Source organism: Phascolarctos cinereus, unplaced genomic scaffold (genome assembly GCF_003287225.1).
Source record: "Phascolarctos cinereus isolate Bilbo 61053 unplaced genomic scaffold, phaCin_HiC Scaffold_4;HRSCAF=312, whole genome shotgun sequence".
NCBI classification, from domain to species: Eukaryota; Metazoa; Chordata; class Mammalia; order Diprotodontia; family Phascolarctidae; genus Phascolarctos; species Phascolarctos cinereus.
Window position 1 is genome coordinate 649,363,024 of NW_027555847.1, and position 22,952 is coordinate 649,385,975.

General features: G+C 43.6%; 1 protein-coding gene across 2 annotated transcripts in view; it reads left to right on the forward strand.

The window, feature by feature from the left end:
- Positions 1–22,952, forward strand: part of ADGRB1 (adhesion G protein-coupled receptor B1) — a 263,970-nt gene that overhangs the window by 84,964 nt on the left and 156,054 nt on the right. For both annotated transcript variants that reach the window (XM_078153784.1, XM_078153783.1), the window contains exons 3-6: positions 3,981–4,139; positions 6,689–6,796; positions 21,551–21,715; positions 22,228–22,392. In XM_078153784.1, coding sequence (XP_078009910.1) covers positions 3,981–4,139; positions 6,689–6,796; positions 21,551–21,715; positions 22,228–22,392 — 597 coding nt within the window. The remainder of the gene's footprint in view (positions 1–3,980; positions 4,140–6,688; positions 6,797–21,550; positions 21,716–22,227; positions 22,393–22,952) is intronic.

The following is a 22,952-nucleotide window of genomic DNA, read 5'->3' on the forward strand; positions in this document are numbered from 1 at the left end:
ACACATAGTAAGTGCTTGTAAATGGAATGTATCATGCCCCTCAATCCAGGGCCTGTTCCACTATTTTATCCTTTCAGCCCCCTCATCACACACATGCCAGCTTGTCCCATCACCATACAGATACATGCACAATGAACCCACCCAGCACATGCACCAGAAAGCCCTTTAAAAAACTTATACACAGACATGACCCAGAGATGAGCAGACCCAGGCACAGTTATGGACATGCACACACACTGCACACATTAGCTCAAGTAACACACAATCACAAAAAGAGACAGACGGAGACCAACCCTTAGAGTGACAGACACAGAGAGAGATGCACAGAGTAACAGTACAGGCCCCAGTCGTACAGACAGATGAACTCCCAGAAACACGGACACTCCTAGAGGCACAGATGCAGACACAGGTGTAGACACAGACCCAGAGAACTGCCCCATACAACAGGAACTTGAGTTAGGTCTGAGATGGGGCTGTTTGTCAGAAGTGAGGGAGGCACATGGGTTCCTGTAGATGGTACGAGGCAGGGACAGCAAGAGTGGCCTTCCTGGCACATGGTCCATGCCAGCTGGACAGGCCTTCAGGCACAACAGGGCCTCGCTTTGCTCCAGATGGAGATGCCAGACCCTGCTCTGCCCCCATCTCAAATTCAGGAGCAGCCAGGGACGTCATGCTGGATGGTTTCAGGGGAGGGGGGTGTAATATTGCTCTTCACCATGGTTGGTCATCTTGTTTGCAGAGCTCACACACACACACACACACACACACACACACACACACACACACGGGCACACGTGCAGGTAGGTATCCATGTAGGTAATAATCCTTCACTCAGGTATGGGAGCTGACCACGTATTTCCACTTCTCACATGATGCTCATAACAGCCTGAAGATGAAAGCAGGGAAGGAGTTATTCTGTCCGTTTTACATAGAGGATGAAATCAAGGCCCAGGGAAGGGAAGGCTAGGGCCATCCCTTAGGCCAAAGGATGCTTCCTCCCCAGCTGAGCTCCAGGCCTCTCCCTGGGAGTCAGTATGATATGCAGGAGAGATCCCTAGACCTGAACTCAGAAGGCCTGGGCTCTGGTCCTGGCTCAGACACCTCCCAGTTGTGTTAATTTGATCAATTATTTAACCTATCCTGACCTTTGTTCCCCCTTCTGCAAAAGGAAGAAGTTGAATTAGATGTTCTCTGTGGTCCCTCCAAGCTGCCAATTGGGTCTGTGATTCCAGGTCTCTCTCGTTCCCCAATAGATTCACCCCTCTTTCCTTTGTAGGTAATGACACTGGCCTCTGGGACCCTACATCCCTAGCTCTCTTTGACCAGCTGCCTTGGATCCTCAAACTTTACTAAGGCTTAAAAAGGGGGTGTGGATGTCATCTAGGAAATACCTTACAAAGGTATTTCTCTGATGGTCAAGTTCCCTCAGGGATATAGATGGTCCCACCTTTAACCTTCTCAGATCTTAACCATTCTGGGACCAAGTAAAGCAGATTGTCGGTTCTTTCCTGAAGAAAAGAAGACTTAGGGGAGACATGATGGCCCTCTTCAGATATTTGAAGAGCTAGCTTGTTGGGCATAGTAAAGCTTCTTCTGCTTGGCTCTAGAGGACAGACCTAAGATCTAAAGAGAGGGGGATGTGAGTCACAGAGGAACAGAGCAGGACTCCATAAAAGGAAGAAATTCTTAATGATCAGAACTGTGCCATAAAGGAATGCTTTTGTAGATACTGAGCTTGCTGTCTTTGGAGGTATTCAAGCAGAACCTTGTTAAGAAGACTGAGGAGGGGATTCCTATCCTAGATGAGAAGTTGAAATAGGTGATCTTTTAACTCTTTCTGACTCTGCTTTGGGGATGGTCCCCTAACTTCTTTCCATCCTTCCCTCCTTATCTCTGTCCAATCCAATTGGGGAAGAGAAGGTAAATGGAACAGTAGATCTCTAAGGATACTGAGAAGTTAAACCTCTTCCTTTCTCTCTGTCAGGATGACCCTGTGGCCCTAGGATGGTAAATAATCAGGATTGTGCTAAAGAGATATGGAAGCTGAATGAATGAATGAATGAATGAATGAACGAAAAAGTGTTTTATTGGAGCAGACATTGTGCTAAGTTCTGAAAACACAAATAAAAATATGAGATATTGCCTGCTCTTAAAACAGTACTACAAGGGAGTAGTGATCAGAGAATGGAATTTTGGTATTCAGAATCCCAAGGACAGTGAGTTGATCTATAGCGCAGCTGATTGACACTCCATAGTAATTGATTAATGGGCCCAGAGCAAAAGGCAGGGAAGGAGAGAGAGAGAGAGAGACAGAGAGACAGAGACAGAGAGAGACACAGATAGAGAGAGAGAGAGAGAGAGAGAGAGAGAGAGAGAGAGAGAGAGAGAGAGAGAGAGAGAGAGTGTGTGTTAGGGAGAGTGGGGAATGCAAGTTGAGGCAGTGCAGAAGGCAAGGTGATTCCTGGTGGATTCTGAATGGGATGTAAAGCACTTTCTGCCCTGGGGCCAGCTAGGTATAAGCATCTACAGAAGGTGAGTTTGTCCTCAGTTACCCACCAATCACAATAGCTCAGTCCCAAGGCAGGAGTTCCAAAACTGAATGAATCAACTGCCCCCAGGAATGGGGGAGATGGATTCTGGAGGTCTGGTGGGGAGGATGCTAGATCCCTGGTTTGGAGAATCTTATATCCTATTTAGAGAAACAAGACTAATACTCATTGACCAAGTTGAAAATAATAATGGAGTGAGAGATATGTCAACAAGAAGTAGTCCATCAGCAGCTAGATTAATCTGAATAAAATGAGGGTTTGGTTTGTTTAGGCAATGGGGTTAAGTGACTTGCCCAGGGTCACACAGCTAGTAAGTGTTATGTGTCTGAGGCTGGATTTGAACTCAGGTCCTCCTGAATCCAGGGTTGGTGCTCTATCCACTGTGCCACCTAGGTGCCCCAAAATGAGGGTTTGAAGATCTGACGTTCTGTGTTCTGGCATCCTTTTAAGCTCAGCATTCAGAATTGTAACCCTAAGGTCTTTCGAGCTCTGATATTCATATCCCAGCATCCTTTCTAACTCATAACATTCAATGTTCTATCTCTAAGGTCCCTTCTAGCTCTGACACCCTGTGTTTCCTGGTCCCTTCTAGCTACATTATTCAATGTTCTTTATTCTAGGGTCTCTTCCAGTCCTGGCATTCTACTTTCAATGTTATAATTTCCCTTCGAGCCCTGACATTCCATATTTTATGTTCTGAGTTACCTCCCAATTCTGACATTCTAGAATTTTATATTTACATAAGGGCTTAAGATAACATTTCCCTAACTAATTTGGCAGCAGAATACTTTAGGGCTTGAAATATGTTTATGAAAATCATAAATGCTTGTCCATGGGTACTTGGAAGCCCAAAACACCCCCAGGATAAAGTGTCTGTATGTGTGCGGGGAGCGAGTTTAGGAAAATTTGGATCCAAATAGAGGAAATTAAGCCTATTTTCTCCCTGGAATATTGCCGTAGGTAATAAGTATTTTGGATACATATATAATTTTGTCTTTAATCTTTTTGAGGCAAAAATACTGCTAAGTACAAACATTTTCTCAGGAAACTCCTATTCACACTGCTCAGAACACCAGGGTGTCTTAGAACACAGTCTAGTCTAGTCTGGGGAGCCCTGACTTTTTAAAGAGATGAGGAGTAGTATTCATTATGGGGTTTGGGGTTCAATCCTGGAAGGCTTCCAGGAGGTGGGGAATTTTTGAGCCAGCTCTCGAAAGAGATGAGAGGCATAAGATTGGTGGGGTGGGAGTGGGTGTGATAAAGAAGGATTTCTTATTTGGCTGGGGTGGGGGGAGGAATAGTTTAATGAGGCTAGGTACAGGTCTCTGTTTCATCTGTTTTTCTCCCCACCCCTCTCTTCTATTTCTGCCATTCTCTGTAATAAGACCCTGAATGCCTTCACCTTCTGAATTTTTGTTTTCTGCTGCCCAGGTGGCTGGAACCTTTGGTCCTTGTGGGGAGACTGTACTCGGGACTGCGGAGGAGGCCTCCAGACCCGAAAGAGAACATGCCTGGCCCTCCCTGGCCACGGTGCAGCTTGTGAGGGTGTCCTCGAGGAGGGTCGTTTGTGCAATAGAAAGGCATGCAATAGTAAGTTATCTCTCCCCCGTGCCCCTCCCTTCATCTCTTTTAGCTAACTGTGGGCCTCAGTTTCCCTTTCTTCCCCAAAACCTTTCTAGGTTTCTGTTTCCTTTTTTGGGTATTGAGGACAATAAAATCTTCAAGACCTCCCCCAGAGGTGTGCTTTGTAAACTATGAAGCTAGATGCTGTACAAATGAGAAATATTAATGAATGTTCTGACAACCTGAGCGCTCTCATTTCCTTCTCACATGACAGCGGCATTTGGAATCGAAAACTCAGACCCTTTCAGCTTTGGCCCAACACCTTATCTTAGGAAATTACTAATAGGAGAGGGTTGGACAATATGAGATGGAACATGGGAAGGTGGAGCAGTGTCAGGAAGAGAATGAAAGGTTTCGGGAGAGGCTCCGATTTGGGGGGGGTTGGCTGCTTTAGTCTAACTAGAAGCCAGAACTTGACAGTGAAAGTAGATATAACTTTGGAGTGTTTGTTCTTGGTGGTAGAATGTTGGGACTGGATGGTGGGATAGAGAGGAACTAAAGACTATTGGGGCAGGAAATGTGGATTGTTGGGACAGGGCAATGTAATGTGAGGGAGGGGTTGCAGAATGTTGGCTCTGGACTGGGTAATATTGGGTCTGGATTATGGAATGCTGGGACAGAGATATGGAATATGAAAGAGGAGCTGAAGAATATTGGAATGTGTTAGAGGGATTATAGGGTGTCAGGAAAAATGCAATAGATTACTAAGGAATACAGAGAAGTCTTGAGATAAGAAAGGGACCGGGACGTTTTAGCCCTAGGACACCAAATCTTGACCCCATTGCCCCATACCCATACTGGGCTAGTCCTGCAAAGAGTGGGATAACTCCATGGGGGAGGAGACACTACCATGACCTAGATGCCTAAATCTTGAGATTTCTTGGGTGGTTGGAGGATGGCATGATCATAGATTTAGAGCCGGAAGGGACCTGAGAGGCTAAGTCAAACTCCTCATTTGCAGACAGGGAAACTGAGACCTAGCACACCTTTCAATGTATCATGCCACCTCTAATTCTGAGGCCCGTTGGTTTATTATCTTCTTTTACTCAGAAAATCGGCATCAAGCCTATCTCTGATGTTTTGAAGGATGACACCTGGGCCTCCCCTCTGCCCCCTTCCCCAGGCAGCTTTCTTTTTCAGTAATAATAAAGGGATAGCATCCTCTTTCATAATTAACTCTCAATTATACATGAGTGTATTAAATACCTAATGAATTATCTGTGGGAAGCAAATTCCATGTCCAACACTCCCAGGCTCCAACCAGCATCTTTGTTCACATGTACCCAGCCCTGCTTCTAGAGGCCTGAGGTCATAAAATAGCAGCATCCCTTCACAACAGACAAATAAGAAGTAGCTCATCCCCGAGATGACCTCTAGATTATTCATGGGGGCAAATAAGAGAGCTGGGAAGAAACAGTAAACGTCATTTTTCAATTCAGCCTCTTCACTGTTATGGAAGAGGAAACAGCCCCAGAGAATGGATGTGACCCATTCAATTCTACACATATCACTGATGGTGCCAGAACCAGGACCATCCCTGACTCACCCTGGCTCCAAATAAACAATCATCAGTGTAACCTGGGGCCAAATCACTTCCTCTCTGTGAGTCTTTCTTATTCCTTGGGGGATTTTAGCTAGATCAAGTGTTCTTAACCTGGAGTCTATGCTTGTTTAAAAAATATGTGGAAAACCGTATTTCAAGAGAATTTATGTCCTTTGGAATTCTATGTGTTTTATTTTATGCATTTGAAAACATAATTCTGAGACACGGTCTGCAAGCTTTACCAGGCTTTACCAACGGCTCCATGGACACAAAAAAAGGTTCACAGTCCCTGTTTTAATGGTCTCTAAGGTTTTGCAGCTCTGATATTCTAAGATTCTACCGAGGGACTCAGACAGCCCTGGAACCCAGGTGTCCTATTTCACAGTTCAGGGCTCATTCTACTATACCAGGCTGTATCTTTTGAGACCTGATTTGATAGGGGGTATGCCTTGAGCAAACCTGGTCCCAAAGGGGATCCCTTTCCCTCTGGTCCCGAGTCCCAGCTTATGAGATTTCTCTAATAATCGACCTTAATGACTTCATGCATTTTTTAAATCCTTCCATATTGTTAAATCAAATTATAATGAGAATGTCACTGTGTGGGCTTTCATCTTTTCTTTTTTTAAATTTTATGAACCTTCTTTCCTGGTCATGAGGCCAGACTCGGCAGGTCTTGTTAGGAAGAGTTTGGGGAATTCTAGGCCTGGGTATGATATGAAGGGAAGCAAGGCCCGGAACTCAGGGAACTTCTGGTCTAAGGGGAATACACTGCCTTTGACCTTGGGAAATCTCTGGTCTAAAGGGGAAAGCCTACCTCTGACCTCAGGGGAGCCTTTGTTCTGAGGATAAGTCATGGTCTCTCCTTGCCTGGGTGGGGGGAATATCAGGGAGGGAAGAGAGGCTGGAACTTGAGCCAGCAGCCGATCCAGTGTATTGATCTTCTCCCTCCCTCCCTATTTCTCCTCCCAAATAGCCAGTGGAAGATATAATTCTAGGAGTCAATCCTTGAGGTCCACGGACACCCGAAGGCGAGAGGAGGCTGATGACCTGCAACAGTTTGGCTACCCATCCCCCCAGACGGGTAAGAGGACCAAAGTGAAGAGGGCTTCTGCATGGAGCAGGGGGTGGAGCAAGGCCAGGGAATGGTTTGGGGGTGAGTCTCTTTTTTTTTAATTAATTTATTTTTAGTTTTCAACATTCACTTCCACAAGATTTTGAGTTCCAAATTTTCTCCCCATCTTGTCCCTCCCCCCACCCCAAGATGGCATGCATTCTGAACACCCCTTCCCCTAATCTGCCCTCCCTTCTATCACTCCCCCCCTTCTCTTATCCCCTTCCCCTTCAATTTTCCTGTTGGGTGGGATAGATTTCTATACCCCACTTCCTGTATACCTTGTTCCCCAGTTGCATGTGAAAACAATTTTTTTTAACTTTTTTTTTTTTAAACTTTGGGTTGGGGGGTGAGTCTTTTACATGTAGAGCTAAGTCTACAGAGGCTCATCCCTAGGAAGTAAGGCATTCTCTGGTGGTGGCAACTGATAGAATAAAAAAAAAAATGGAATGCATTTCTAGTGATTGTAGTCTACTCTAGATTGGAGTGATGGCCTCAGAGTCAAGGAGACTTGGTTCAAATTCTACCCTGGGCATATACTGTCTAGTTGAGCCAGGGTGAATTATTTAAGGGAAGGGGGAAACATTTATAAAGCTCCTATTACGTGCCAGGTGCTGGCTAAGCTCTTTTACAGATATGGTCTCATTAGATCTTTATTACGATCCTGTGAAGTAGATGCAATTATTATCCCCATTTCACCGTTGTGGTGTTAGAGGGGCAGAAAAAGGGGCAGAGGGGCCTAAGGACTATTGTTCTTAGACTGTTTATAGACATGAATTTAACTGTTGGTGCTATGCACGTGCTATCTTTTCCCGCCAACCAATGAGTCTATGTATGACAGGAGGAACCAGGCCCCATTGGCATTGACATTCTCGTTGTAAGTAAGCCGGAAGGCAGGAGTAAGTTGAAACTCAATAGAAAGACAGCTCACAGGTTCCCCTTAAAGCATCGATTCAGTGGGCTGGCAGAGCTGGTTTCCTCACTCACCCAGAGGATGGGCGTCATCCTCAGTCATCTCCACATCCAGTCATCCCCATGATAGCTAGCTCAAAAGAACCCCATGAAGACAACAAAAACGTGTGCACTAACATCTGTTGCTGAGGATGAAGAATTAGACAAGATTCTACAAATCAAGTCAAAATGTATACTGTGGTCCTTTTCAATTCAAAGGAATTCTATAGCATTTGAAGGCTCCGTGTAAAGTGCAAAGTACTTTACATGTGTTGTTTCATTTGAGCCTTACAACCACCCTGAGAGGTAGATGGTATTAACTTCGTTTTATAGGTGAGGAAACTGAGGCAAACATAGGTTCAGTGACTTGCCCAGGGTCACACAGCTGTCAAGTGTTTGAGGTGAGATTCATACTCTGGTCTGCCTGACTTCTGGACTCCATCCACTGGGCCACCTACTTTTTGTTGTTCAATCATTTCAGTCGTGTCTGACTCTTTGTGGCCCCATTTGGGATTTTCGTAGCAAAGATACTGGAGTGATTTGCCATTTCCTTCTCCAGCACATTTTACAGATGAGGAAACTGAGGCAAAGAGGGTTAAGTCACTTGCCCAGGGTCACCCAGCTAGTGAGTGTCTGGAAGCCAGATTTGAACTCAGAAAGATGAGTCTTCCTGACTCCAGGCCTGGTACTCTATCTACTTCGCCACCTAACTGTGCCACCTAATAGGGCTACAAATTAACACGAAAAATGTTTCCTGATGAAGAAATAAGAATCACTAAAGCTTGAAGATTCCTCAAAAGCTTCACATCTACCTGCACATCATGAATATTTTCAAGAAAAAAGTTAGAAGTTGATGTGGGGGTCATTTCAGATTCAAGTATTTTATGTGTGATCAGACAACTCAGCTTTTAGAGAAAAACTCCAAGGTGAAGGGTGCGGGGTGAAGATGGTACGCGACATAATTGCAGTAGCTCTAACCTATCCAGCCAGTTGGTGCAGCGGATAGAGTCTGCTTAGAATCAAGAAGATCTGAGTTTGAATCCTGCCTCAGACACTGACTAGCTGAATGACTCTGGGCAAGTCATTTCACCTCTGTCTGCCTCAGTTTCCTTATGTGTAAAATGAGAGTAATAATAGCACCTACCTCACCAAGGTTGCTGCGAGGATCAGATGTGATAATGTATTCAGACCATGCAAATCTCAAAATGATATATTCATGTGAATTATTATTGTTATAATTGTTGTTTGAACTCTTTGGACAAACTATTGACTCAGAGTGAAAGGAAAGAGATAAAAGAAAGATGTTCATGCTAATGGAGAGGCATTGTGAGCTAAAAGATAGAGAGCCTGCCTCAGAGTCAAAGAGTTATGTCCCACTTCTGACACGAACTGTGTGATGCTGGGCAATTGCCTTCTTCATCTCTCAGTAGACCAGAGAGTTCAACAAAGCTATAAGGTGTGTAATTGTGGCTTGAAGACCTCCACTGGTGGATGGAATTTGTGTGTGAGGAGTTCCTTTCACTGCTCCACTACAGGTCGAGGCCAAAGAAATGGCCCAGATTATCATTATGGTATAGAAAAGTTGTAACTGATGTAGATGCTGAGCCCGACAGAGCCCAGAACCTCCCTCAGCCAGCAGGGACTTAATCTCCTTGCCAAGGCGAGAGGTGTGGTACCGTCTAAGGCACAACCTCATTTGTGAAGCAATTCCGAGGAAGATGCTAGGATATCACAAGCAATTTCATTTCACAAAACAGTAATGGGAACAGAGTCTAGACTTTAATTCAACCAACTCCCTACAAGGTGTTAACACTGTGTAGACAGCTTGATATGAGTCCCAGTAAAGAACATTTATAAACTAAAATAAGAAGAAAATAAATAGAGAGGCAGCTAGATTTGGACCCAGAGGACTTCAGTTCTAATCCTGCTTATATTGATTATAATCTGGTGTGAGACTTTGGGTAAATGACTTTACCTCTTAGTCTTAGCAACATGGCCTCAGTCTCTTTATCTATAAATGAGAAGATTGGACTAGATTTTGAGGACCTATCCAGTTCTAAATTTATGATGCTAGGTGTCAAATTCAATTCATCCCCAAATAAATGTCAATTTCTTTGTATCCCCAGAACTTTGGACAGTGTCTGGCGTATAATCGACACTTAATAAATGGTTGTTGGCTTCATTTCTCTGTGCTGGGGATAAAAAGATATAAAAAAAATAACATAGTTCACACCCTTAAGGAGATTATAGTCTTCTGGAGGTGGGGCTGGGGTTGGGGGGAACATAATCCATACACAAAGAAGTTAAATAAAGGAGAAAATTGGTAGGGGGAGGAAAACAAGGGAGATTTCTTTGAGGATATGGCACCTATGTTGAGTTTTTAGGAAGAAGAGAACTCTAGGAAGTAGAGATGAGGAGAGGCTGCACCCCAGGCATTGAGGAACTGTAAATGGCTCTTATAAATGCATACCCCAGACCAGCCAGTGTTATCAAAGACTCATCATTGATGAAAGTGAAACAATCGCATCTGTACTCGAACACCTCTCTGCACAATTCATAGGAGAAGATGGAAATGAAATGGCATTTGACAACATGAATTCAGACAGAACAGATAAATATGACCAAGTGCAAACAGAATGAATTTGTACTGGAGACAACTTGATTTTGAAGGCACTTGGGGCTCGATTTTTCAGATAATCACAAAGACAGGAAGATACCTAGAAAATAGAGAGAAAAAAAAAAAGAATGAAAATTTTATATTAGCATAAAAGAAGTGAGTAAGAAGATAGTAACACCTACCACCCATATGTGTATTTTCTCATCTGTGTAGTCTTTATTAGTACACCTCTATGCTTATTTTCAACGGAATAATAAACAACAAAATAATAGCTATAATAGCTGCTAACATTTCCATACCATTTTAAGATTTGCAAAGGACTATATATGTGTGTGTATATAAGTACACATATATTTAAAAAATATGTAATCTTATTTGCTCATCCCAACAACTTTGTGAATTAGGTGATATTATTATCCCCATTTTACAGATGATCAGACTGAGGCTGGGAGCGTTTAAGCGACTTGCTGAGAGTTACACAGATAGTGTCTGAGACAGAATTTGAACAGCTCTCCTGAGTACCAAGTACAATTCTTTATCCACTGTGTCCACTAGATGCCACATGCTAATAGATGTGTACATATTTATATGTATGCATGTATACACATATATTATACAGACACATGTATGTGCATATATATATACATAAGCACATAATATATGTATTATATATTGTATACATATAAGTACATAGTATATATACATATATACATTTATGTGTATATAACATGTGCGTATATGTTTTATATGGAGACACCTAAGTACACCAAGTGACAACTTTAGTGATGTGGAATTCTTCGAGTCAGCCAGCATTTATTAAGTGTTTACTGTGTGCCAGACTCTGTAGTGGCCACCAAGGACCCAAAACCAAAAATAGTCCCTTCTCTCACGGAGAGAAGACACGATATAAGTCAGCCAAATACTACATACACACACATGCACGCACACATACATGCATGCACGGATGCACACATGCAGGCATACATATCGTCTCCCGTCAGTAGGATGGAAGCCTCCTGAGGGAAGGCCCTTTTTTAGGTTTTGTTTTATTGCTGCATCTCGGTGCCTGGCACAATGGCTTACACATATTAGTTGCTTAATAAGTGTTTGCTGGATTGGAACAGATTGGATTGGATTATCCATATCCACCGCAGCATAGAGTTAGGTAGGTCACCATGGGATTATTTCATCTGCGTCATGGCCTCTCTGAGTTGGAAGAGACCTCAGAGGTCTTCTGCTCCAACTGGTATGACTTGAACAGACTCCATAGATGGACAGTGAGCTGGCTCTAGACTTGAAGGGGAAGAAGACAGCAATTGCCTTCATAGAGCTTTCACTGATCCCGAATTATTCCTGTTCACTAAAACTCATCTTCCTGATAGGATTCTTTTCCCGGTGAGACTATATGGCTGTGAATCATAGAACACCCTAATCTCCTAGGAAGCAGAATTGCCAGTGATCCAAAGGTCAGGGAGGAGAGAGGCATGGTGGGCGTATTTAGGCAGCCATGGGTTACCATTGGCGACTTATGCACAAGAAGTGGCTTTGAAGACCTTCACGAAGGAAACTTACAGTCAGAAAGGCAAGAAGGCCAGCAGTGATGGGAAAGCATGGGTGGATTTCATTCTGCACATGTAGAGGCAATATTAGCATTGATGAGAGCACAAATCCATCAAAATGTTAAAGTAAAGAAAAAAGATAGAACTAAATGGTAGTTTCTTCTGAGATTAAAAAAAAAAAGAAAAAAAGAAAGTTTTGGGGACCCAGCTAAGCCCAACATTAGAATTCAAGAAACATAGAATATGGAAATCATAGTCGTACTCTCCTAGAATCTGCGAATATCATAGTGGGAACAGTCCTGAGTGATCATCTAGTCTAATCTCTCATCCTGTATGGGGATTATTAGATTGTGAGCTCCCTGGGGGCAGGGATTTTTTTGCCTTCTTTTGTATCCCCTGTGCTTAGCACAATGCCTAGAATGTTGTGGGTGTTTAATAAATGTTTATTGATTGATTGAATCCTTTGCAGCTTCCCTGACCTTTTTTCTTTTTTTTTTCTTTTTGCCTCTGTTCAAATACTGAAGGTATTTCTATTGTTCAGTCGTTTTAGTCATGTATAACTCTTTGTGATCCCAGTATGAGTTTTCTTGCAAAGATACCAGAGAAGTTTGCTTTTTCTTTCTCCAGCTCATTTTGCAGATGAGGAAATTGAGGCAAACAGGGTTAAGTGACTTGCTCAGGATCACACAGCTAGTAAATGTCTGAGGCTGGATTTGAACTCAGTTCTTCCTGACTCCAAGATCAGCACTCTATCCACTAGCCCTCAAACACCTTCAGTGATATAGAATTCATCAAGTCAAGTCAGTAAGCATTTATTAAGCACTTACTATATGCCAGACACTGCACTAAGCAGAGACAAAGGAAGAAATAGTTCCCCCCTCAAGGAGTTCACAATTTAATGTCAGCCAATCAGTCAGTCATTAAATATTTATTAAATGGCTGCTATGTGCTAAGTGCTGAGGATGTAAAAAGAGGCAAAAGACAGTCCCTGCCCTCAAGGAGCTTGTGATCTAATGGGGGAAATGACAAGCAAGCAAATATGTACAAGCAAGCTATAGACAGGAGAAATAGGAAATAAATCAAGAGAGGGAAGGCATTGGATAGAGCCCTGGCCCTGGAGTCAGGAGGGCCTGAGTTCAAATCTGGCCTTGGACACTTACTAGTTGTATGACTGTGGGCAAGTCACTTAACTCTGCCTCCAAAAACAAAGAAGAAGATAGGATTTTACTTGAGACTTAAAGGAAGCCAGGGAAACCAATAGGCTGAAGTTAGGAGGGAGAGCATCCCAGCTGTAGGGAACAGCCAAAGAAAATGCCAAGAGTGAAATCTTTTGTTCATGGAACAACCAGAAGGCCAGCTTCACGGATGAAGAGACTTGAAGGACAGAAGGGGGCTGCATTATGAGGGGCTTTGAATGCCAAAGAAAGCATTTGTATTTGATTCCAGAGGTAGTAGGGAGCTGCTGGCACTTATTGAATGGGGGATGACATATTCAGAACCGTGCCTTAGGAGAATCGCTTTAGTGGCTGAATGGAGAATGGGCTAGGGTGGGGACAGGCAGACCCACCAGCAGGCTGTTACAGTAGTCCAGGTGTGAGGTGATGTGATGAGGGCCTACACCAGGGTGGTGGCAGTGTCGGAAGAGAGAAAGGAGAGCATTGCAAAAATGAAATCAATGGCCCTTGACAGCAGATTGGATTGGGGTGTGGGAGATAGTGAAAAGTCAAGGATGACACCTAGCCTCTAAGTCTGAGGGACTGGGAGGATGGTATGGCCCTCTACAGTAATAGGGAAGGTAACGGGAGAGACAACATGTAGACAACTATATTCCCACAACATACACAGGGGGTAAATTGGAAGTCCTCTCAGCCATGGATGGGCCTCTCATTGGCTGAATATTTTCCTCCTTAAATTGAACTTGCATCTGCTTCCCTGTAATTCTCCCCATATTCATCTGTCCTTAGCTCTCACTTCTGGACCCACCAGAAAATTCTTCCCACTCTGTCCTAGGATGGCCCCATAGATATTTGAAGAAACCAAGAATGTCTCCCTTACGAATCTTCCCCAGGCGAAACATCCACAATTCCTTTGACCTGTGGCATGAACTCTGGTTCATCTTTTGACCTTCCTCTGCTGAGCTCCCTCTAGCTTATGATTGCCCTCCTGAAGTAAGGTGCCTGGAATTGGAGATGATGTCCTCAGTGTGGCCTGACAAGCCCAGAGAACAATGGACAAGCACTTTCCTCATTCTGGGCACTCGGCTTTGGTTAAAGCAGCCCAAGACTCTATTAGCTGCCACGTCCTTATGTCACAGTCAGTTATTACATCTCTGTTGTTACTGAGAAGAAAACTGGGGTCCATAGAGGGGAAGGGGCGTAGTCAAGGTCACATAGCTAAAAGGTGGCAGGACTGGGCCCAGGACCAGGGTCTCTTGAATCTAAGCCTAATGTTCTTCCCACTCCCGTTATCCCAACCCCATTCCCTTGATCCCTTCAAATGTCCTGTTTTTAATTTTCCCTTCACTTATTCTTGTTTGGTTGTTTTGGGGTTGGGTTTTTTTTTTGTGAAGCAACTGAGGTTAAATGACTTGCCCAGGGTCACACAGCTAGTAAGTGTTAAGTGTCTAGTCCAATACCGGATTTGAACTCAGGTCCTCCTGACTCCAGGGCCGGTGCTCTATCCCCCTTGCTTATTTTAACTACATATTTTCCTATCCCTTTTGGAAGGAAAGGCCAAGTTTCTTGACAAGAACTTTCCTTCAGGGGCAGCTAGGTGATAGACCTCTGGCCTTGGAGTCAGGAGGACCTGATTTTAAATCCGGCCTCAGACACTTGAAACTGACTAGCTATGTGACCCTGGGCAGGTCATTTAACCCCAACTGCCTCACCAAAAAGCAAAAAAAAAAAACTATCCTTCAGAATGACCTCCTTTTCCCCACCACAGCCCTGTAAGGTGCTACCTGCTACATAGAGCCAGGAGTGGACTGAGGGTTGGGCTCTCTTGATCCCTGACTGTCTTAGAAAGAGAATTTCATCTGGGTAAAAGGGAGGATCATGGGAACTCAGGAGAGCATGGGGGTCTATCCCTCACACATTCTGAGTGCTGGAAGGGATTTCAGGGGCCATCTAGTCCAACCTGTATCTGACCAAGAATTCTATCTATAAATGAAGGTGGAAGGGGAAGTGAATGATTTCAAAGGAGTCCACTTAGGACCTAGAAGTGCCCATGGGAGTATGTTCCAGTAGGAGACTCCTAGCCCATTCCTAGAATCAAAGAAACTCAAAGTTTTAGAGGACCCCAGGGGTCACCTGATCCAGATCATGTCTGAATAGCAATCTCCTCAACAAGGAACCCAGTAAGTGGTCATTGGGGGAGGCATGATAGGGAAAGGCTGAAACAGGGAAAAAAGTGATAGGATTCTAGGCACTGGGGGCAGGCCTTCAGAACTGGGGGAGCCTTTGAGGTAGACCTGGGGTGCAGCCCTTTGCCTGCATCCAAACTTTACAGAACAAATCCCCTTAATAAAAGGATTTGTTCTATAAAACTTGGACTCAGTCAAAAGGCCACACCGAAGGACCTAGAAGGCCACAAGTTCCCCTTGAGGTAGACACTGGCTGAGAGCTTGATGAAAGCCTCAGTTTCTAGGGAAATCAGATAATTTCCAGTTCTTCCTCTACCTATCTTTCCAACCTCTGCATTAAAGAGTAGGCACAGTGTTTCTGGAAGGGCATTGATAAGCTGGTTCAGGTCCAGAGCAGGAAGGATGAACAAAAGCAACGTAATAGGAGGACTGATCACAGGAATGGGCAATATTTAGGCTGGAGAAGAGAAGACTCAGTGGGAATGTGATAGCTGTCTCCATGTATTTGAAAGGTGGTCATATGGAAGCGGGCTTTAGATTTATTTTGCTTGGACCCAGAAAGCACAGCTAATAGTAATGGGAAGAATTTGGAGAGAAGCAAATTTCATCTCAATATGGGGAAAGACTTAAATAAACAAATGAATGAATGAATTTTTTAAAAAAATTATTAAATGCTTACTCCTTACAAAACATCCTGCTAAATAATAATAGCTAACATTTATATGGTGACTATTATGTGCCAGGTTCTCTACAAATATTATCTTTGATCTTCACAGCAACCTTGGGAGGTAGATGCTATTATTATCCCCTTTTACAATTGAGGAAACTGAGGCAAACAGAAGTTAAATGACCTGCCCAAGGTCACAAAGCTAACAGGTGTCTGAGGTCAGATTTGAATTCAGCTTTTCCTGACTCCAGGCCCAGTGCACTACAGCACCTAGCTTCCTGGAGATATAACATATAGAAAAGTAAGACAGTCCCTGCCTTCAAGGGGCTTATAATGGAGGAGATATTACATATGGAAAGTTTCCGCTGTAAGTCAAATGGAAAGGTCTTCTGGTCCTTAAGGTGCAAGCAGCAAAGCAAATAATCCTGTCTCTTCTTCCATGTCATTTCCACTGATGTAAATTGCTGACATGGAACAAAAGTGCCAAGGATTTTTATGGTAAGAGTGTTCTTTTCTGGGTCTTCAGTAGCTGTGGTTTCAGGGACCATAGGCCCAATCACAGCCCCAAGGGGACTGACTGCTTTTCTGAGATAACTGCTTGAAGGGCTGGGCTAGAAGCAGGCCCTAAGTATCACAGCTGCTCCACAATTGCCTTGGGGAGTTAGTGAGTTTCCCTTCAAGTTGAGGCTGGATGGCCGCTGTTAGGTAGACTATGGAGGGAGATTTCTGAACATGGTAGGTACTATGTAAATCCTTCCTTCCTTCCTTCCTTCCTTCCTTCCTTCCTTCCTTCCTTCCTTCCTTCCTTCCTTCCTTCCTTCCTTCCTTCCTTCCTTCTTCCTTCCTTCCTTCCTTCCTTCCTTCCTTCCTTCCTTCCTTCCTTCCTTCCTTCCTTCTTTCCTTCTTTTCTTCCTTCCTTTCTTCCCTCCCTCCTTCCCTCCCTCTTTCTCCATCCCTTTCTTCCTTCTTTCTTTCTTCCTCCCTCCCTCCCTTCCTCCTCTCTTTCCTTCCTTCCTCCTTCACTCCCTCCCTCCTTCCTTCATTCTTCCCTTCCTTCCTTCTTTCCCTGCTACCTGCTATCTACCACACATATACACAGGATTTTGTGTGCTATTTCAAGGATTTATTCACAGGGGAAAAGAGTAATAGAAATTCAGAAATAGCACACTAGGGTGCAGGTTCTGACAAGAAATCTGTTCAGCTTTGCTCAGTCAGGGTGTCCCCCAAGCTAATTGATCTGAATTTAACTAAGGACCCAGGGAGCTTGAGGGGTATTCCTTCGGTTTTCTTGGCTGATAGCTCCATCATCAGGCATCTTGTTGAGTTATGATACAAATCCAGAATATGACCCCTAGTGAAAGATGCTGAGCTCTGGCCTGGGCTTCAAAAGGTGGGACTTTTCTATCTTTATACAGTATATAATTACTGAGCAACCCCAGTCATTAAGGCTGGATAACTACTTGTCAGGTGTAAAGTGGATTCCTGTTTATACATAGGTGGGAAAAATTGACCTTTAGGTACCCCCCCACCCGGATTTGGGGATTCTTTATCCTGTGATCAGCTTGCCCAAACACCAGCTCCTTCTCTCAGAATTAGGGTTTTTTTTTTTACTTTGACCACAGACCATGAACTCTTTGCTTAAAAAATATAAAAAAAAAAAACTTTAACCCTCAACCTGAGGCCCTGAACCTTTCTGATCCTTTTGTCTCCTTGGGCTTAGGAATCTTCTATTAATCACCTTTATCTCTCACTTTTACAGCACTGTTCTAGTCGAGTGGCCTCTTTACCATCACCACCTCTGTCTTTCCCTTTTCTTCCTTTCCCTATCTCCCCTTTCTCTTTTCTCTGCACAAGGATGCATTTTAAAACTCTTATTGATAGTTTTGCTTTTTAATTTACCTTAATTTAAAAAAAATCCCTTCTTCCTTCCCAGTTCAGGGAACCATCTCATAACAAAGAATAAGAAAAAAAGAAGAAAAACAGTCAGTCAAAAATCAACATATCAATCAATTAATCAATCAATTACCAAGCATTTATTAAACACCTACCATGTCTTAGGAGAGAGGTGGGAAACCTGTGGCCTCGAGGTCACATGTGGCCCTCTAGGTCCTCAAGTGCGGCCCTTTGACTGAATCCAAACTTCACAGAACAAATCTCCTTAATAAAAGGATTCCCTACCCCTAGTCTAAGAGCTGGTGCTGGGGGCACAGATACAAAGACTAAAGCAATCCTAACTCTCAAGGGTTTTACCAATGTAATCAGGATCTTCCTAATATATTAAGAAAGGCAACATGTACATGTATAATTACACACAAAATAAATATATATTAGCAAGGCTAACACTATATGCAATGTTCTACATCAGTAGTCCCCCACAGAGGTAAGAAAGGGAAGGGAGTGGATTTTCTCATCTCTTCTTCAGGACCACACTTGGTCATTATAATTACATAGATTCAATTTTGCTTCTGTTCTTATTCTTAACATTTCTATTTTTACAGTCATTGTGCATAATTTTTCCTGGTCCTACTTACTGTGCTCCATGTCAGTTTATGTAAGGCTTCCCATGCTTTTCTGAATTTTTTGTATTCATCATTTCTTAGCATGCATTAATATTCTATTACATTTCTGTACAATGACTAATAGCTAATACGTATATGATACTTTAAATTCCTGAAGTGAGGTGCTTTACATATCTTATTTGCTTCTCAAAACAACTCTGAGGTATATACTATTATTACCCCCATTTCACACATGAGAAAACTGAGGCACAGAGAATTTAAGTGGCTTACCCAGGGGGTCACATAGTTATATGCTTCTGAGGCCATATTTAACTAAGGTCTTCTTGACTGCAGATCCATAGCTCTACTCATGACACCACCTAGCTGCTTACAATTTGTACCACAATTTATTTATTTATTCATCCCTCAATTGATGGGATGTGTCAATTTGTCAGTGTCACCACAAAAAAGTGAATATTTTGGAGAAGGTGGGACTTTTCTATCTTTATACAGTATACAGAAATCCTTTGAAGGAAATGGAAATGTTTGGTCTGGAGAAAAGATGATTTAGGGTGTTAGTGGTTGTCGTTGAAAGCTTGAAGGACTATCATTTTGAAGGGCATTAAACTTGTTCTGTGTGACCCCAAAGACCAGAACTGGCACCGCTCGGTGGAAGCTTCAGAAAAGTGGATTTGAACTTGATGTAAGTGTAAGGGAGAATGTTGGTAATGATTCAAGTTGTCGAACAGAGAGGTGTGTTGCCTCATAAAGTAGTGAGTTCCCCTTTAAAGGTTGGATGACTACTTCTCAGGGAGAGGCGTGGGATGGAATAGATAACCTCTGAGGTTCTTTGTGACTCTGAGATTCTATATGTGTGTATGAAAGGAACCTTCCTTTCCCCAAATGGAGCAGATTTGAGCTTCCGAAACTCTCTTACACTAAAGTCCTCCCAAATGTTGTCTGACTTGAGCATGATTCCTCCTCATCCAGGAGTGATACCATCAAGAATGACATTTTCCCTTTAGAGCATCCCCAATTTGGGATTCAAATCCTGGGCTCTCTGAACTGACCTCATTGGTATATTTATTACATCCCAGGCTTTATACTTGGTTAATCAAGAAGGTTCCCAGAGAATAATCATTAACCAATGCCAATGCCAATGTTAAATTGGATGGAGGTCTCTGGTGGATTGTCCCAAAAGCTTTGTCCTTGGCAGCGTTCTACTTAGCATTTATATCAGTGAATTGGATAAAGATGTAGATGGTAGCTTTATTACATCTATAGGTGACCCAATACTGAGAGGGACAATAAAACAAGGTTCAAAAATATCTTTCATTTGTCTAGAATGAAAGGCTGGATCTAATCAGATGAAATTTAATAAAGATAAATGTGAATTTCTACCCTTGGGTCGAAAAAAAGCAACTTTAGAAGCACAATATGGGGAGGTGTGTTTAGATAACAGTGAATGAGACATTGATCTAAAGGTTTTGATGGACTTTAGGTTAAATATGAGTTAACATTAGGACATGGCAGTCCAAAAAGTTTAGTAAGAGTCGTGTCTGGGGCTGGGCAGTGGGAATGGGGAAGAGAGAATGTAACAGTTCTACTGTACTTTTCCTTAGTCGATTGTAGTTTAAAGAACTCTATCCATTTCTCATTTAGGAAGGTCAAATTAGAGTTTATCCAGAGGGACAACAGCTAGCTTGGTAAACCATGCCATATAAGGATAATTTGAGCCAGCCGAGACTGTTGAGCTTGGAGAAGAGACACTTTAGAGGGGTACAGGATATCTGTCTTCAAATATGTGAAGGACTGGAATGCTGAAGAAGGCTTATATTTGTTCTGCTTGGGCCCAGAGGACAGAAGTAAGAACAATTGGTAGACGTTACAGAGAGGCAGACTTAGGCTTAATATAAGAAAAGTTGCTCAGTCGTTTTCAGTAGTGTCCAACCCTTTGTGACCTCATTTGGGATTTTCTTGGCAAAGATGCTGGAGTGGTTTGCCATTTCCTCCTCCATCTCATTTGCCAGGTGAGGAAGCTGAGGCAAACAGGATTAAGTGACTTGCCCAGGGTCACACAGCTAGTAAGTGTCTGAGGCTGGATTTGAACTCAGGTCTTCCTGACACTAGACCGAGCACTCTATCCACTGTGCCACCTATCTGCCCCTAATGTAAGAAAAGACTGCCTAATAAATGGAGCTGTCCAAAAGTAGAGTGGGGCAGCTAAGTGGCACAGTGAATAGAGCGCTGGGTCTAGTGTCAGGAAGACCTGAGTTCAAATCCAGCCTCAGACACTTACTAGCTGTGTGACCCTGGGCAAGTCACTTAATCCTGTTTGCCTCAGTTTCCTCATCTGTCAAATGAGCTGGAGGAGGAAATGGACACCACTCTAGTATCCCTGCCAAGAAAGCCCCAAATGGAGTCACAAAGAGTCAGACACAACTCAGCACCAGTAACAGCAGCAGCAGCAGCAACGACAGAAGTGGAATGAATTGCCCCAGGAGGTCATGGCTTTCCTTGCAGCATAAGTCATCAAGCAAAGTCAAGATGCTGTAGGGGGAATTGGTATTCAAGTATTGCTCAAACCACATGGACTCTGAGCTCCCTTTGGAGACTCTATGAAAATTCAAAATGCTGAAGAAATCACACATATTTATTGACACCTTCTCTTCCTCCTCTTCTTCCTCCTTTTTCTCCAGCTCCTCCTTTTCCTTTTCCTCTTTTTCTTCCTCTTTCTCATCCTTCTCCTTTTCTTTCTCTCTCCTTCTCCCTTTCCCTTTCCTTCAACCTTTTCTCTTCCTCCTTCTCCTTCCCTTTCTTCTCTTTTTTCTTTCTTACTCTCCTTCTGCTTCTTGTGCTCTTCCTCTTTTTATTTTTATTATTACTTTCATTACCACTGTAATTACCATATTCATCCATCTGTCCCAGAGCATGGACTTCTATATCCCTCCTTTGAGCACAGCCATTCTCTAATAATCCTCATGGATGGGAAAAGTTCGCCATCGGCCTCCTTGAAATCCTTCCTGCTGTCTTTGACTAGGTCCTGACTTTAATGTCCCATGTCCCAACAGGAGATCCCGCAGCAGAGGAGTGGTCCCCGTGGAGTGTCTGCTCAACCACATGTGGTGAGGGCTGGCAGACCCGGACCCGTTTCTGCGTTTCCTCATCCTACAGCACCCAGTGTAGTGGACCCCTGCGGGAGCAGAGACAGTGCAATAACTCAGCTATCTGTCCAGGTGAGTCCTCCCTCCAAGATAGGGCTGGAATATTAGGGCATGGGAGCCTCTGGTTGAAGAAAAAGTCTCAACTCCTGATTTCTGGAACTTGGTCTTGGAATAGGAAGACATGGCCCCTGTCCTTAGGGGAGACATAAACCCTCCCCCTCAGCAGTCCCTAGGCATGAAGGAGAGAAATAGGCCATGGCCTCCAAGAGCCCCTGGCCTAAGAAGGAGGTATAAGGCCTGTCCTTAGGGACCCCTGGTTTGAGGAGGAGAAACAGTATAAGTACACTTTCAGACTCAAATGGAGTCTGTCCTACATTGCGTTGTCTTGACCACAGGAGTGAATTGAATCAGGGAAGGCTTTATGATGAAGTTTAGTTTTCAAGAGAGGAGAAGGGAGGAACAGGCCAGCAGGGAGCTTGGCCTCCATGAGTGGTATATAGATTTCCTTGATGGGGGTTGTAGATACAGTGCATAATATCGCAGAGGCAGAGGAATTTCCTGATGACCTTACCCTTTCCTCACAGTTCATGGGACTTGGGATGAGTGGTCACCCTGGAGTTTGTGTTCATCTACCTGTGGGAGGGGCTTCCGGGACCGTACCCGCACCTGCCGCCCACCTCAGTTTGGAGGCAACCCTTGTGAAGGTCCAGAGAAACAGACCAAGTTCTGCAACATTGCCCTGTGCCCTGGTAAGTTGGAGGGAGACAGAGGGGCTGGTCTGGCCAGGCTGGGGTGGCTGATGTAGATAGGGCAGAGCCCCTCAGCAGGCTTTGAGCAGGGCCTCCTTAGAGGCAAGAATAAAGATTGGATGACCCCTTGGGTATACCAGGGCATATGGTATGATTACCAGGGCTCTTTCATGGTCTTCTTGCTCATCTGCTGCCCAACGCTGTTCATTTCATCAATTCTATTCATGATACCACAGTGTCTCTGTAAGAGGAAGAGATACTGATAGCAGCAGCCAAGCACTCATTGCATTCGCGGTGGTCATCGTCGCTGTTGGCAAAGCCACGGAAGCAGATGATGTTACCATCTGAGTGTTCTGACACAGAAGATATGAAAAGTCCTTTGGATGTGATCTACAGATAATTGCAGATTACTACAAGAAAATCATATTTGGGTAAAGGGCAGGAGTAGAAGCAGCTCTTCTTTACTACAATAATGCACAAACCCATCGCCATCATCACCATCACCACCACCTTTCTGCTGTTTCGTTTTTGTCTTTGTACATTCCCAGCACCCAGTGTAT